The 13,766-nt window shown below is 36.8% G+C and overlaps 1 protein-coding gene across 1 annotated transcript; it reads right to left on the bottom strand.

Annotated features, from left to right (window-relative positions):
• Positions 1-1,364: 1,364 nt before the first annotated feature.
• Positions 1,365-11,288, bottom strand: IGFBP3 (insulin like growth factor binding protein 3). The gene is made up of 4 exons (XM_003762548.4): positions 10,358-11,288; positions 5,974-6,200; positions 4,491-4,610; positions 1,365-2,161 (listed from the first exon to the last, which is right to left on the bottom strand). Exons 1-4 carry the CDS (start codon positions 10,740-10,742, stop codon positions 2,036-2,038), a joined length of 858 nt encoding a protein of 285 aa, XP_003762596.2. The 5' UTR covers positions 10,743-11,288; the 3' UTR covers positions 1,365-2,035.
• Positions 11,289-13,766: the final 2,478 nt, after the last annotated feature.

The following is a 13,766-nucleotide window of genomic DNA, read 5'->3' as shown; positions in this document are numbered from 1 at the left end:
GTGTCACTGAGGAGTCTCCACTGTTTGCTTAGCCTTTGTTTTGTTATTTTTTACATTGTTTTTAAGAGGGAAATGATAATTTTCTTAAAATCAGATTTTAGAGAATATATTCCCAACAAGAAGCTTGGTTCAACAGAAAGATAAGATTATTGTTTCTCAAGTTATAGGCAAAAGCTTCACTTTACTCCTTGTTCTTTCTGAGTCTTTTGTCTCGGAGCACCATAGAAATGCTTAAAGTTCTGAACTGTGGTTAAGTCTATCAGAACTTTAAAGCAAGGCAAAGAAACAATAATAAATCTGCATTGCCTGATTTTTTTTAGCTGCTACAAAGGGACTACAACTTACTTCTCAAAGTATCACTCTCCCCCTTTCCAGATAAAATCCTAGTACATTTCTTCACCACTTCATAAAGCAGTCCATTGTATTTAAAAACATGATAAAATTGGCTTCTTTATTTACATGAAGCCATCTCCTTACTTTTGCTTCAGAGGCAGAGCCACAGAAGATTATCATGTTACCCAATATAGGAGAGTGAGACAGTATTTCAAGAAAATGAGTTAAATTTTTTTCCCTTCATGATAAGATTCATTTTCATTTTACAAAGCACAAAAATGTAATTGTGGATTTTATTCAACCCACACCATTCAAAATAGTTGAAAAATAATGAGCAAAGTCAGAGAATCAATCACTTCAGTGAAGATGCAGTGTACCATAGGCTATTGAGTCATGACAACATTTGGCTGATGCTTACGACATTTTCTTTTATATGAAGCAACAAGGACAATCAAAATTGCTTTTTTCATTAACTACTGGAAAGTGAAAATACTCTTGGCTTCCTATTTGTAATAATCAGGCATTCCAAGAATCTCTTTCTACACTTTGGTTAAAAATCAATTCACCACGGCAAGAAATGAAAATCAAGGCTGTTGCCTGCAGCTGATCCATGCACATTACAGATGGCAGTGACAGTCACTTGTGCAAAATAAGGCGCAATTGAGCTCCACATTAACTAAAACAAGAAGAAAAAAGAAATACATTGAAATAAAATGTTAAAAGAAAAAAAGGCTCCATTCTGCCCTGGGGTACTACAAACACAAGGCATACTGAAGTCAAATTATGTGGTAAATGTACAGTGTGGGATAAAATATCTAAATGAAATTGTGGAAGATAATTTGTCTAGATTTCATGGTCAAAAAAAAAAAATCTATGATTTGAGTATTTTTTTCTTTTTTCCAAAAAGCAAAACACATTTTAATTACATTTTTTCTTCCACTTGATAAATGTATCTTGGAAGGAGAAGGTTATGATGGGGTTTTTTGTTTCTTTTTAAACTTGTACAGATTCAACGGCATACTTCAAAATGATGGTGTAACATTTCATATTCACATGTTACATTTAAATAAAGTTTATTTAAAAAATTATATTAAATACAGACTAACAGAATATTCATAATATATTTTACAGAGAAAAATAGCCATGTCTTTATTTTAGAAACATGATTCTTTAAAAAGTTCTTTGAGATTTTTTTTTATAAAACGTTTTACCCGTGAAGACTTTTTCCCATCAGACCTGTTTAAAGAAAAGCTTAAAATTTTAAATTCCTTATTTTTTTTTCTTTTTATATCTTAAAAAGTGTACACTCTATAAATTCTTTAAAATAACACACAGTATCTTTTGGGATCAAATGGATCACAGGCTTTTTTTTTTGTTCTTGTTGTTTTTAAAGTCAGTGGAGACTCCCTGAATCTTTTCTGAAGTGCCTTTTTCTCTGTCTCTGGGGATCAATAGTGCAGATTTACATGGGAATTCAGACCTCCCTCAGTGTTGTAGAGAAGGCGAGGAAGAAGGCAGGAGCAATGGCAGGGCACAGCTGCAGTGTCCATAGAGTCTAAAATAAAATCCCCTAAATCATGAAGAGAAGGCAGAACTTGTGAAACTCCAATGTGGTCCATGCCTTCTCCCAACTACTCCAGAAGTCTCTGATGGGTGAATTCTGTGTCCATACAGAGATTCCATAGGAGTTGGCATCTGGCACTTATTTATTCTCCAAGTTGTAGCAGTGGGCGTCTCCTTTCCCTTTGGCATCATATCCAGGGAGTGGTTGTCCATATTTATCCACACACCAGCAGAAACCCCTCTTCCTTCCTTTGGATGGGCGGCACTATAGAATAAAACATAAAGGTCAGGAGGCAGCCTCTTCTCCCTAGCACCATGATCATAGAAGTTTCTGACCATTCTTGCCCAGAGTAAAGGATACTTCAATACTCTGGTGAAGAACTCTGATCCTGTTTGCAGAGGCAGGGGTGGAAGATATAAGGTTACTATTAATATCTCAAGATCATTAAGCATCTATTTAATGCAGGACAAAAATTATGACTCAGAAGATGATATAAACAAGATAATCTCATAAATTTCATGCCTCTAAGCTGTATTTATAGCACAGTACATTGTTCAATGTCCATTCAGGAAAAAAAATGAATTTGTATTTTTAGGGAAACAAACAACTGACTATTTAAGTTACAGTGCTCTATAAAGGCATTTTGCTGTAACTGGCAAGAGTTAGAGCACATGGTTCTAAATCCTGGTTCTGTAATTTACTATGTTGGACAAGCCTTTTAATCTCTCTGAAAATTTCTCATTTATTTTCTCATCTTAAAAAATCAGAAAGTTGGATTAGACAGCTTCTGGAGTCTCTTCTAGCTTTAATTCTATGATTCTGGGAAGCAATAATTCCTCTGCTGGCTTCTATTGCTCATGCTCTGATGTGGTAAGAAAAAAAAAAAAAGAAAAGAAAAGAAAAAGAAAGAAAGAGAAAAGTTCATCCATTATTATTTTGATTTTGAAAGCTGAGGTTAGGCAGGCATCTGTTTACTCAGTATTGTAGCTTATTTTTGTTAAGGGATCTCACAGGCCATCTAATACAAAGTACCTAACCAAAAATCTTTTTTTTTTTTTTTTTTTTTTAACAATATTGCTAACAAGAAATCACTTAGAATCCACTTAAATCCTTTGGCTAAATGGAAGCTTGCTCTCTGCTCAGGCAATCTATTCCACTTTTACACAGTTTTCATTGTTGGGAAGTTTTGTTTTGTTTTGTTTTTTTTAAACTAGGATTCTAAAATTTCTTGTCTACCTTCAACCACTGATCTCCTGGAGTCTTCTCCTCTTCTCCTAGCTAAATATGCTCCATTCCTTGGAACTGTTCTCTTTTGAAGGAGAAAAATCTTAGATTTATCTCTTTCCAGTTGCTAGACTCATTAGATCATTACATTTAATTTCCCATAAATAATGTAGGCCATGTTAGGATGACATATGGATGACAATCTAAATTGTTCTGAAGGAAGCTAATCTTTGTTGCTATTTCTAATGCAATTTTACATAATTTTAAGCAAAATTTTACATAGAACCAAAATATCCAAGGAATAATCCAGGAAGGGTAGGAGACCATAATATAGGTAATAAAATCCCTTTCATGACTAGTCTATGTATTCTGTTTTATCTTTAGATTATTTAAGCACTTAGAAAACATGTGCCATTTCCTTTACTGTGGTATGGATAATGCTAATTGCTTTTCTGCCCCATCTCCAGTTCCCTCTCTTGTCAGAGATATTAGCTGCTTATTTTTTTTTTTTCAGCTGTGTTTGACTTTTAGGGACTCTATATGGGGTTTTCTGGCAAAGATACCGAAATGGATTGCCCTTTTCTTTTCCAGCTCTTTTTATAGACAAGAAAAATGAAACAAACAGGGTTGAAAGACTTGTGCAGGGTCATGCCACTAGTATTTGATACCAGAATTGAACTCAGGAAGATGAATTTTCCCGATTCCGGGCCCAGAACTCTTATCTACTCTGTCATCTAATTGTCTGTGATATTAATGACAACTTATTTAGCTAAAATTCACATTTAAAAATTGATTTTTCTTCTTCCAAAGTGGGGGAAAAACAAAACAAAACAAAACTATATATATATATGCTGGATCTTAGGAGCATGAACTTGTCCTCTTTATTCAGATTGCCAAAGTCCTGCTTTCAAGCACACAATTTAGAATAGGAATTTTAAAGGTCCAATCCTCTGCTTTAGAGATAAGGAAATTGAGAGTTTCAAAAAAAAAGGTGAATGATATGCAAGGTCAAACAAGTAATACATAATAGGTAGCTTTCAAGCCTATATATCTCCTGATTTTAGAGCTAATCCCAATAATTGATTTTTCCACGATGATAGGAAATATGTCCATATCATTGGAAAGCTCTGACAAAATTCCAAGATGTATGAAGAAGACAGATCTAAACCAATTATTAGGAGATAGGTCAAAAACAAACATACAAACAAGAACCCCAAATTAGATAATTTAAGAGAAGTAAAGTATTTCCACAGAATCTGAAATGAACTTGAGATATAATGACATCAAGGTTTTTTGAATATCAGTGAAGAAAAGGTAGTACTGAGATCTGGGAAGTAAAAGTTCATGAAGGTTATCTCTTATCACTCACTTGCTTCTTCTTATAGAATCCTTTCTTGTCACAATTTGGAATATGAATCCCTCTTGGGCTCAAGACATTAAGAAACTTCAGATGGTTCAATGTGTCTTCCATTTCTCTGCGGCATGGCCCCTATTGGTTATTTGATGAATGGAAAAAAAATCATAAGTTCTTTCCCTCTAGTAGCTTAGAATAAATCACTAATTAAAAAAAATAAATATGGACAATAATTTCATTAATGTAATAGATTTAAATTCCTATAAAGGTAGGTTCCATTGAATTTCTTTTGCATCATCCTCTTTTTCCTTTTGTCTACCCTGAATTTTGTCAAGAGATGTACAGAAGATTTCTGCTTCTGAGTCCTTATGGGCTTAGTTATTTCCACTTAAGGATTAGCTATAAATGCCATCTGGCATGTAAGCACCTGAAAATAGGAACTTCATGTTTACACCCTTGTATAAACACATACACTTTCACCACTACATCCATTTCCTACTTCTGAGAAGAAATCCAAGAAGCATGTTTATTTGTGGTACAATAATAATAATAGCAGCAACAACAGTATACATACTGTCATTGTGTTTGCAAAGTGTTTCTAGAATCTCACTTTTTTTTTTTTAGCCTGAAAACAATGCTGGAAAGGGTTTATTAATATTATTATTTAAATTACTGCTGAGTATTAATTTTTGGTAACTAAAGGTAATTATTATAAATCTCTTTCGAAGATGAGGAAACTTATTAAAATGGAATTCTAATTAGTGCGCTCTTTCCTTAGCACTTCCCATTTCCCTTCTACCAGTTCTTCAAAGTCTAGCTCTAAAACCATATCCTATGACTTAAGATATCCCAGATTCCTGCAACTAGAAAAAGTGTATCTTCCCCTGCACTATATTGCTTGCATCCCTCTGACTCTTAGGATAGTCTACATTGTCTCTTAATGACAAAATTTGCATTTTATTGATCCTTGTATACTTTTCAGCACTTATTATCCCAGACTTACAAGCTCATTTTGTATTTCCTGGATGAATGAGCAGGTTCCAGATAGGCAAAAGAGGCAGGGTAAGTTTTCAAAAGACATCACTTTCTTGAGGAATTCTATCATTTAGTAAATTTGTCATGGTAACAATTTAGTCTACCACGTGTTTCCCATTCTATCTTTGCATAGATTCCAGATGGTATCATTCCATTTTTACAGATTATAAATATGGCTTTTTAAGCTGAAATGGGGGTTATTAATACTCCTGACAACTAATACTAAAGCTCAGCTGCAAAGTGTTTTTTGGTTTTTTTTTTCCTCCCTCTGTCACTGTTAAACACTTCAAATATTAACTTCCAATGTTAACTAGTAACAGGAAAAAAAATGCTTGGTAATGAACATTTTGGATGATGTATGTCAAGAGCCAATATACAAATTTTCACCTATTATTGTCCACTGAGTGAGGGAGGGGAGGTGCATGTAGGAGGAAGGAGGACAAAGTAAACTCAGAATCCTTACATATTCAGTCTCCTGTTTGGATTCAGAGGAGAAGTTCTGTGTGTCTGTGCTTTGTGACTCATACTCCATTTTGTAGCGCTGAGTGTCTTTGGCTTGTCCTTTCCTGATGATGTCAAGTTTGGTGTGGTGTGAATGGAATTTGGAATCAGATACGCGGGGAACACTGGGAATTGCCTGGTTCTCCATGCTGCTGGTGTTCCGGTCTTCTTCTTCATCACTGGCATTTCCTTGAAAGAGACCAAACAAAAGTAGAATACAATGTTCATTATTAACCCAAGAGCAAAACTTACAACAATTGAATTTCTGTTCCTTAAAGAGATATTGCTTATCTTAGATGGTAGAAGGTGAACTCTACAGGGCTATTGATTGTTGAGGTATTTAAAAGGTAGCGGGCTTAGTGGATAGACAGTTGGTCTTGAAGAGAGGAAAACCTAAGTTTTAATTTCTGTCTCCAACCCATGGTGGTTCTGTGTTCAAGGGAAGTCATTTAAACTCTCAATGCTCTAGGCTAGTGGTGTCAAACTCAAATAGAAATGGATTCCCAAAACTACATATTAAGTTAGAAAACCAAATTGGTCTTATTTATGTGTATTATTGTATTTTTATTTATTTTGTTAAACGATCCAAATTTTATTTAAATATAATATGCTATAATGCAGAGTTTGGGGCGCTGAAAATTTGATATCTCTGGTCCAGGCAATTCTTGAAGCCCTTCAGTTGAAAACAGAATTGTCAATCTAAATTGGTAGGAGCTTCTCATGTCAATGAAATTATAGATTTAGAGTCTATTCTTATTCTTGAGACTGACGATATTTATAAAAAAATTTCCTAAAACTATTAGTCACTTTGGTTTTAGAAGCTATTAAAACTCATATTTCAAAACGAATTAATTTGTTAATTGATGGGGAAAAGGGGAGGAGTCTCTTTTTTACATAGCCAGAAGTTTGTTTTGCTTTTCATTATTTTCCACCAGAAGGGGGCAGATATCATCTGCGATCATCTCTAGAATCTGGACCTCAATCAGAAATCTGTTAGCAACATTACCAATGCAAGTTCCCCAAGTATCTAAACACTTAGTTTAGAGAGTTATTTCAGAGGGCCATTCAATCATCAAATGGATTAGGTGAACTGAATTACTATCTACAAAATATGATACTTCAAGTATCCTTTGATTATCTCCAAGGTTACAAAGAAACAGCAGCTGGTACAGTAGAGTAAGGTTTTCAGTTAGAGGGCCTAAATTCTGATCTTAACTGTTCTATTCACCACCTGGGTAAGAGTGGGCTGATCATTTAGGTGCTTTTAAGACTTCCTTTTTTTTTTTTTTTTTTTTTTTTTTTTTTTTTTTTTTTTTTTTTTTTTGCTAATTTAAATGACTGGAGTGGTCTAAAGTCCTCTAAGATCTCCTCTTACTCAAAATCTCATGTTTCTGCTCTTTGATAGAGAATATTAAATGTGTGATTCCTACATTTTGAAAGAAATGCTCACAATAAGTTCTGATTTTAAAATATGATTTAAATTCCAGGATGTATATATGTATATAATACCATTGTGATTCTCACTGTTGTGGAATTACTACTTCAGGCACCATGGCTAAAGGGAAATCGGTCACAATTTCTGACTTGGAGCTTCTGGGCAGGCACCCAGTACTGAAATCTCTCTGGGGGCCAAAAATAATAATAATATAAAAGAATGACATTCCTGAGATTCAGTGTGTGTGTTTTTTAACCACAGGGACCTAATTTGAAGAAAAAAAAGCCAGGACACAAGGTGCCTAATCATAGAGAGAGTAGTCTTTTTAGTTAGAAGACATGGATTTAAGCCTCTGCTATTTCTTTAGCATCCTTTTATGGGCAAGTCAATCTCTTACCATCTATGGGCTTCAGATTCTAAATCTGTAAAATGGGTCTAATAGCTATTATATCTGTCTCCCAGGCTTGCTAGAGATAATGTAAACTGAAAAATGTTGTATAACTGTAAAGCCTTATTACACAAAATGTAACCTATTGCTGAGATTTTTCAGACAACTATGAAACTTGCTCTCTGGTATCTAAATTTGTGTTTGTGGCTTAAGGAGATTTTTGAACTACTGTAGAAATTATTAATCACAGCATACATTTCTTTGGTATTTGGCTATAATTGTAATTTATGCTTTTCAAATTGTTATTTAATGTTTTATATTTCTTCTCTCCCTAAGAATGCATAGAGCTGAAGGCTACTTAAAGGGACGAATCAGAGTCCTTTATTTCATTATTTCAGTGAAGAGGAGGTACTCAATAGATCTTTGATGTGACTTCATATCCTTTTCCCTTACAGGAAATTAAAAGAAAATTAAAGACTGGAAAAATTGATTTAGTGAACACTTAAAACTTTGTGAAGCAAGAATTTCCCCTCCCCCTAAGATTACAAAGTTTCATTGGTTGGTGTATTCCTAATATGAAGTTGAAAAATGTGTGTCACAATGTCTGTGTTCTTTTGATAGGACATATACAGTTACTTTTTTGATATATTTTTTTAAACAATCACAATACCCAAAATTACAACCACTTATATTTTTAAAAATCTCAACAAATATCCATTCTACATTTTAATCAATTAAAAAAAAACATATATTCAGTTATATCCTCAATAATCCTATTCTTAGCAATCAATACCCATCACCAAAAAAGAAAATGATTTTCACTTGAGAAGGCAGCATGGCATCTTGCTAGAGGGAGAGCTGGTTTCATATCTTACCTTTTGTACTTAGTGATATTACAGTGACCTTATGTAATTGATAGATTCTAAACCCAATTTCCTAATATGTAAAGTAGTAATGACCATTCTAATATCTTCCTTGAAGGGTTGTTATAGGAATCAAAATGAGAGAATGTGTGCAAAATGCTTTGCAAAACCTTTACGGATTATTTAAGGCAACTGTTGTTACTCTTATTTGATCTAAAATAGTCATTTCATCTGTTGAGGCTACTCCCAGTGAGTAAATTCCCTTCACTAACATGGATCAGCAAGAGGGCAATTTGAAGCCGTAGGTAGTTGCTGACTGACGGTTAAATAATTTGCCCAGCCGGTATGTGTCATAGAAGGGACTTGGACCTCGCTTTTACTGACTCTGAGCCAACCTTCTATCCACTATTGTATGTTGCCTCTCCATTTATTACCGAATGTAAATCTCTGTGGTCATAAAAAGAAGTCGCAATTCCCCTGTTCCCTATATAGTCAATTACCAAAACACATATTCAAGTCATACTGATGTTGATGATGAGTATTATTGGCGTCTGGCCTCACAGATATTGTAAGAACTTTCTTTCCCAGAATTAGAGTAAGGAGAATGCTCATCGGGAATTCAGCAGAAAAAATCTGCCTTGTCCGTTAAAATAAATAAATAAATAAATAAAATACCGCGCTCCTCCAGACAGCGTCATTGCGTGTTTGCCGCGGGCTCAGAGACCTGCCAGCAGTACATCTTTCTTTGCCAAACCCTAGCCTTCTCCTCGTTTCCTCCTTCAAGTTCATCCCGAATCCCCCCCCCCCATTCAAATCCCGTCCACTCACCCCCCTTTTCCTCCTCTCCGCAGCAAATTGCAGAATGGAAATGCTTATAGAGGTGCTTCTAGATGGTCTCTCTTAACCCTTCCCCCCAACTGAGATAGTGGAATTGGTTTTGCAGCTAACCCAGGCAGGAGGAGCTTATTTTAAGCCTCGGGTTTCTTCAGCCAGGGACGTTTTCCCCGCAGCTCCCCACCCCCCCCCATTTCAAGCAACCTAGGGGATACTCTAGCATGCACCTCTGTCCCCTTTCTCCCATTCATTTGTACCCACGTCAGGCAGAATAGAGGAAACCCAAGCTTCCCTGAAAGTTGGAGGCTTTCGGGAGACTACGGCGAATCGCTTTCTCCAGGGATTTCCCCTCAAACTCACCTAAGATACACGCATTTTCAGACGCCTCAATAGTTTTCCCTTCACTTCCGCACTACTTGGTTCAAGGTATTTCCTCTCTCCACCCACCATTCCCCCTTTCCTCCTCACTGCGTCCCTTTTTCATGATGAGCAGCTTCCAAGAAAATTGTTGGCTCTAATCATGAGCCCCCGCCCCCGAGAAAATTGTATCAGGTTTCATCCCAAGGTCTCTCAATTAGCAGCAGGACAGCCTGCCATCCTCAAAGCCCTGAATTGAGATTCCCAAGCTCCGAATAGAATTCTCTGCTGGAACCAAGCCACTAGAAGGACTCCAGGACTCAGTTTCCTCCGCTGTAAAACGAGGAGGTTGGGCAGAACGCAGTCTAAGGTCTCTTCCAGGTTTAACTTTTGCAAACACATGGCAAACCCTCTTGCCTCAGGCTCGTTTTCCTCCATCCCTCCCTCTGCTGCTCTCACGGGTTCTTACCTGTAGCATGTGGTCCTTGCATCAGGAACGCCTTCAGCTTGCTGGCGGTCACATTAGTACAGAGGCCCCGGCCATCTAAGAGCGCTTGCAAAGGTCTGGGCTCTCCTGGTTGGGGCTGGCAGCTGAGACCTGCTCCGCAGCGCTCAGTGTATACCCCGCACGGGTTGCCCTCCTGCAGGGCGCAGGTCAGGCAGCATCCGCAGCCCGGCTCGCGCACCAGCTCAGCGCAGTCTGGCACCAGCGGCTTGCACTGCTCTAGAGCCCGCGTGTCGCATGGCTCGCAGCGGACCACCGGCCCCACGGCCACCGCCAGCCGGCTCAGCAGCGCCAATGCAGCTGCTGCCGCTGCCCAAAGCAAGTAAAGCTTGGACACCATAGCAACCATCAGAGGGGAGGGCTAAACACAGCGTTGTAGAGGCGGCAACGAGAGAGGGAGAGAGGGAGAGAGAGAGAGAAAGAGAAAGAGGGGGAACAAGGGGGAGGGTTGGGAAATAGACGGACACACAGGACACCCCCTAAACCTAGGAGAGAGCAAGAATCTCTTTGCTGGAACTCCTCCGCAACTCTTCCTCTATAATAATCGTGTTATTATATACCAATACAATAAAACCAGCAGTAAAGGGCCAATTTTGGTTCGCAACTTCTCAAGTTACAACCAGCCCTTTAAACCTCTTACTAAATCTATTCCTTCTACTAGCTCCTTCCTTCCCACTCTGTCTCCCTCCCCAATAGGGGGGAAAAACGCAAGAAATATATAAGCTAGAATCAGAAGATCTGCTGCAAAACTGAATGCTGATAGAAGAAAAAATGCTATTTTAAAAGGAAATAAAATAAAATAAGGAAACAACGTTCCCTATTTTATTCTCTTTGTAGGCTGCTGCTCCCTGTAACTCTTTCCTCCCATCTGTTCTCTCATTCGGCTAAGTCTTGCCTATATAGAGACCTAGCGTAGGCCACGCCCCGGAACATGAATAATGAATAACTAAAGCGCATGCTAAAGGGGAGTGACTAAGAAACTCAGGTTTTGGTTCAGAAAGTCCCGTAACCCTGGGCTAAGATCTTCCTTTGAGTTCAAGTGCGTTTCTTAGAAACTCTCCTTTAAGGAGATGCACGGGATGAGTCTTTTAAAGATGCATCATGTGTCTCTTGTTTCAAGGAAAAAGTTTCTCAATATTTCTCCTTTTTTTGGCACCTTGAGGTATATTAGACGAGGACTTGAAGGGAGTTGTTCTTCTGGATTTCTGTCTTCAAACCTATGCACTTTGGCACTGAATTAAAGCACAGACGACCTGGAAGGCGTGTGGCGTGTGCCCTCTCAGCACACACGCACCCGCGCGCACGCATACACACATACATGCACATACACGCATGGAGTGAGGTTTCCAGCAAAATACTTTGGAAAGAATTCACATTTCACATGACATGCAATTCGTTAACAAAAATTGGAAAAAATCTGTCGTTCTCCCCCCCCCTTTTCCCCGCACCACACCCCTCTTCCCATATTTCCAGCTCCCTCTCCGTCCCCAGCACTTCCACATGGTACTGTTCTAACTGACACATTCGCCTTACCTCCTGGCTTTCTCTAGCTTTAAGACAGAACTCTTTGTTAAACTGAATGGACAGAGGAGCAGCTAGGCAAAAGAAGCTACTAGCCACAGACCCAAAGATCACCCCGGGCGAATAATTAGAAAAGAAGTATTTACACACTTGACATTTTGAACCAGTACAGGTTTGCTTTAAAATCCTCTAACTAGAAAAAAAATAATAATACAAAAACATCCTTCTAATTTGAATGCATGATATGGCTTTTTGCTACTGCTACTTAAAAAAAAATACTGAGCATGTGAAGTTAGGAGACAAGGTTTTCTACAGGGTCCTACTCAATGCAACTTCTGATTTAATCAATATTAATTAATGTTGACACAGCTTTAGACATGAATAGAATTCATTTGAACATGTATATATGACCTGCTTTCAATTCAAGAAATGTTCAAATAAGTGAAAGCATTCTTTTCTCACCTTTATCACCCTGAAATTTCAAGGATATGATGTATTATTTTTAGTGCTAGAAAGGGGAAATAGTAGTACAATTGAACTTGGTTAGCAAGCATTTTCTTATATGCACAAATCAGATCCTCTTTGTTATCTCATGTAAGTAGTGCCTTATTTATTTTTTAAAAATAAAAAGGACTTTAATTATGCCAAGAAATTATCAACTAAATAGTTGCCATTCTAGTCTTTTAAATCAGATTATTTTTTAAACTTTAACTTCTAAATGCCATTATCCTGCTCTTTACTCATTCCTTTCTAATCTTTTAGAACCTGATTAAAATTCAAGTTCGTTGGTGAAATTAAATATATATATGTTTTAAATGAGAAAACCCATGTTTAAACTGTTCAGATAACTCACATCTAATTTCTTTCCTGGTACAAAGGATGATTTACTGCTTTCTTTGTCTTCTTATTCATTTCCCAAAATCACCAAGAGAGGTCGCTGGCTGTCCAGGATTACATTTGCAAATTTAGGATTCTATGGAGTTCATTTACAAAGAAGTTATTGATCCATAGCTCAAAACTAAGTAAATTTTATGTAGAAACTGTTGTGGGAAGACTTCCTATTACTATTTTAATACCTTACACATTATTATTTTAAAACTTATGAATGGGGGTTAAATTAAATATTTTAGATAGAAGGATATCTAGAAATCTGGTCCTTAAGAAACATGAAATCACCTCATTCCCCTTTCTAAACCTGTAAGAAAGTTTACTCTTTCTTGAAAAGTGTGTAAAAAAAAAAAAGTATGCCGTTCAGAAGAGCAATCACCATTTATTTGTGTTTATATATTAAGCAAAGATGTAAAGAAGCTTTCAATAAAAACGAAAAGAGAAAAAAAAAGAGTGATGTAGTAAAATATGAGAACATTCATCTTCTATCATATATACACAACATCATTTTCATCTTTCTGCTCTATTTTTCTCTAAAATACACAGACTGAGAGGAGGAGTGTCTGGATCTAACCTTATCTCTGATAACCATAATGCTAGTATCACTTAGCATTTTTTTTCCCCAATATTAACCTTCTCCAGTTCTTTTAGGTTGGGAAATATTCACATTTCTATAATCCGCTGGTCATTGCTTCTCCATTTCATGTGAAAATGAATGGACACAAAGCAAACCTTTCCAGCTAGATCTGGTTCTTAAAATAGCCATAATGACCTTGAGACTTAAAATAACCCAGTGGATATGTATTCAAAATAAAATTGTTAAGATCACATTTCTGTCGCTCAGTTACAGAAAATGTTAACTGTGAGACCTTGACTGATAAGTATTCTCAAATATGTATGTATATTAGAGCCAGGTTTTCTTTTTTTACCTATGTCCTTGTAAAATGTCTCAGAAAAGGAGAAA

Source organism: Sarcophilus harrisii, chromosome 1, assembly GCF_902635505.1.
Source record: "Sarcophilus harrisii chromosome 1, mSarHar1.11, whole genome shotgun sequence".
NCBI classification, from domain to species: domain Eukaryota; kingdom Metazoa; phylum Chordata; class Mammalia; order Dasyuromorphia; family Dasyuridae; genus Sarcophilus; species Sarcophilus harrisii.
Note: the sequence above shows the minus strand (reverse complement) of the source record. Positions and strands in the feature narration are given on the sequence as shown.

Bases quoted from the DNA above. Each gene is read 5' to 3' on its own strand.
- IGFBP3 (XM_003762548.4), bottom strand. From the start codon at position 10,742: ATGGTTGCTATGGTGTCCAAGCTTTACTTGCTTTGGGCAGCGGCAGCA. The intron at 6,201-10,357 runs GTAAGAACCCGT...GTCTCTTTCAAG, and splicing joins GCAAGGACCACATGCTACAG to GAAATGCCAGTGATGAAGAA. The intron at 2,162-4,490 runs GTGAGTGATAAG...TTTATTCTATAG, and splicing joins GATTCTATAAGAAGAAGCAA to TGCCGCCCATCCAAAGGAAG.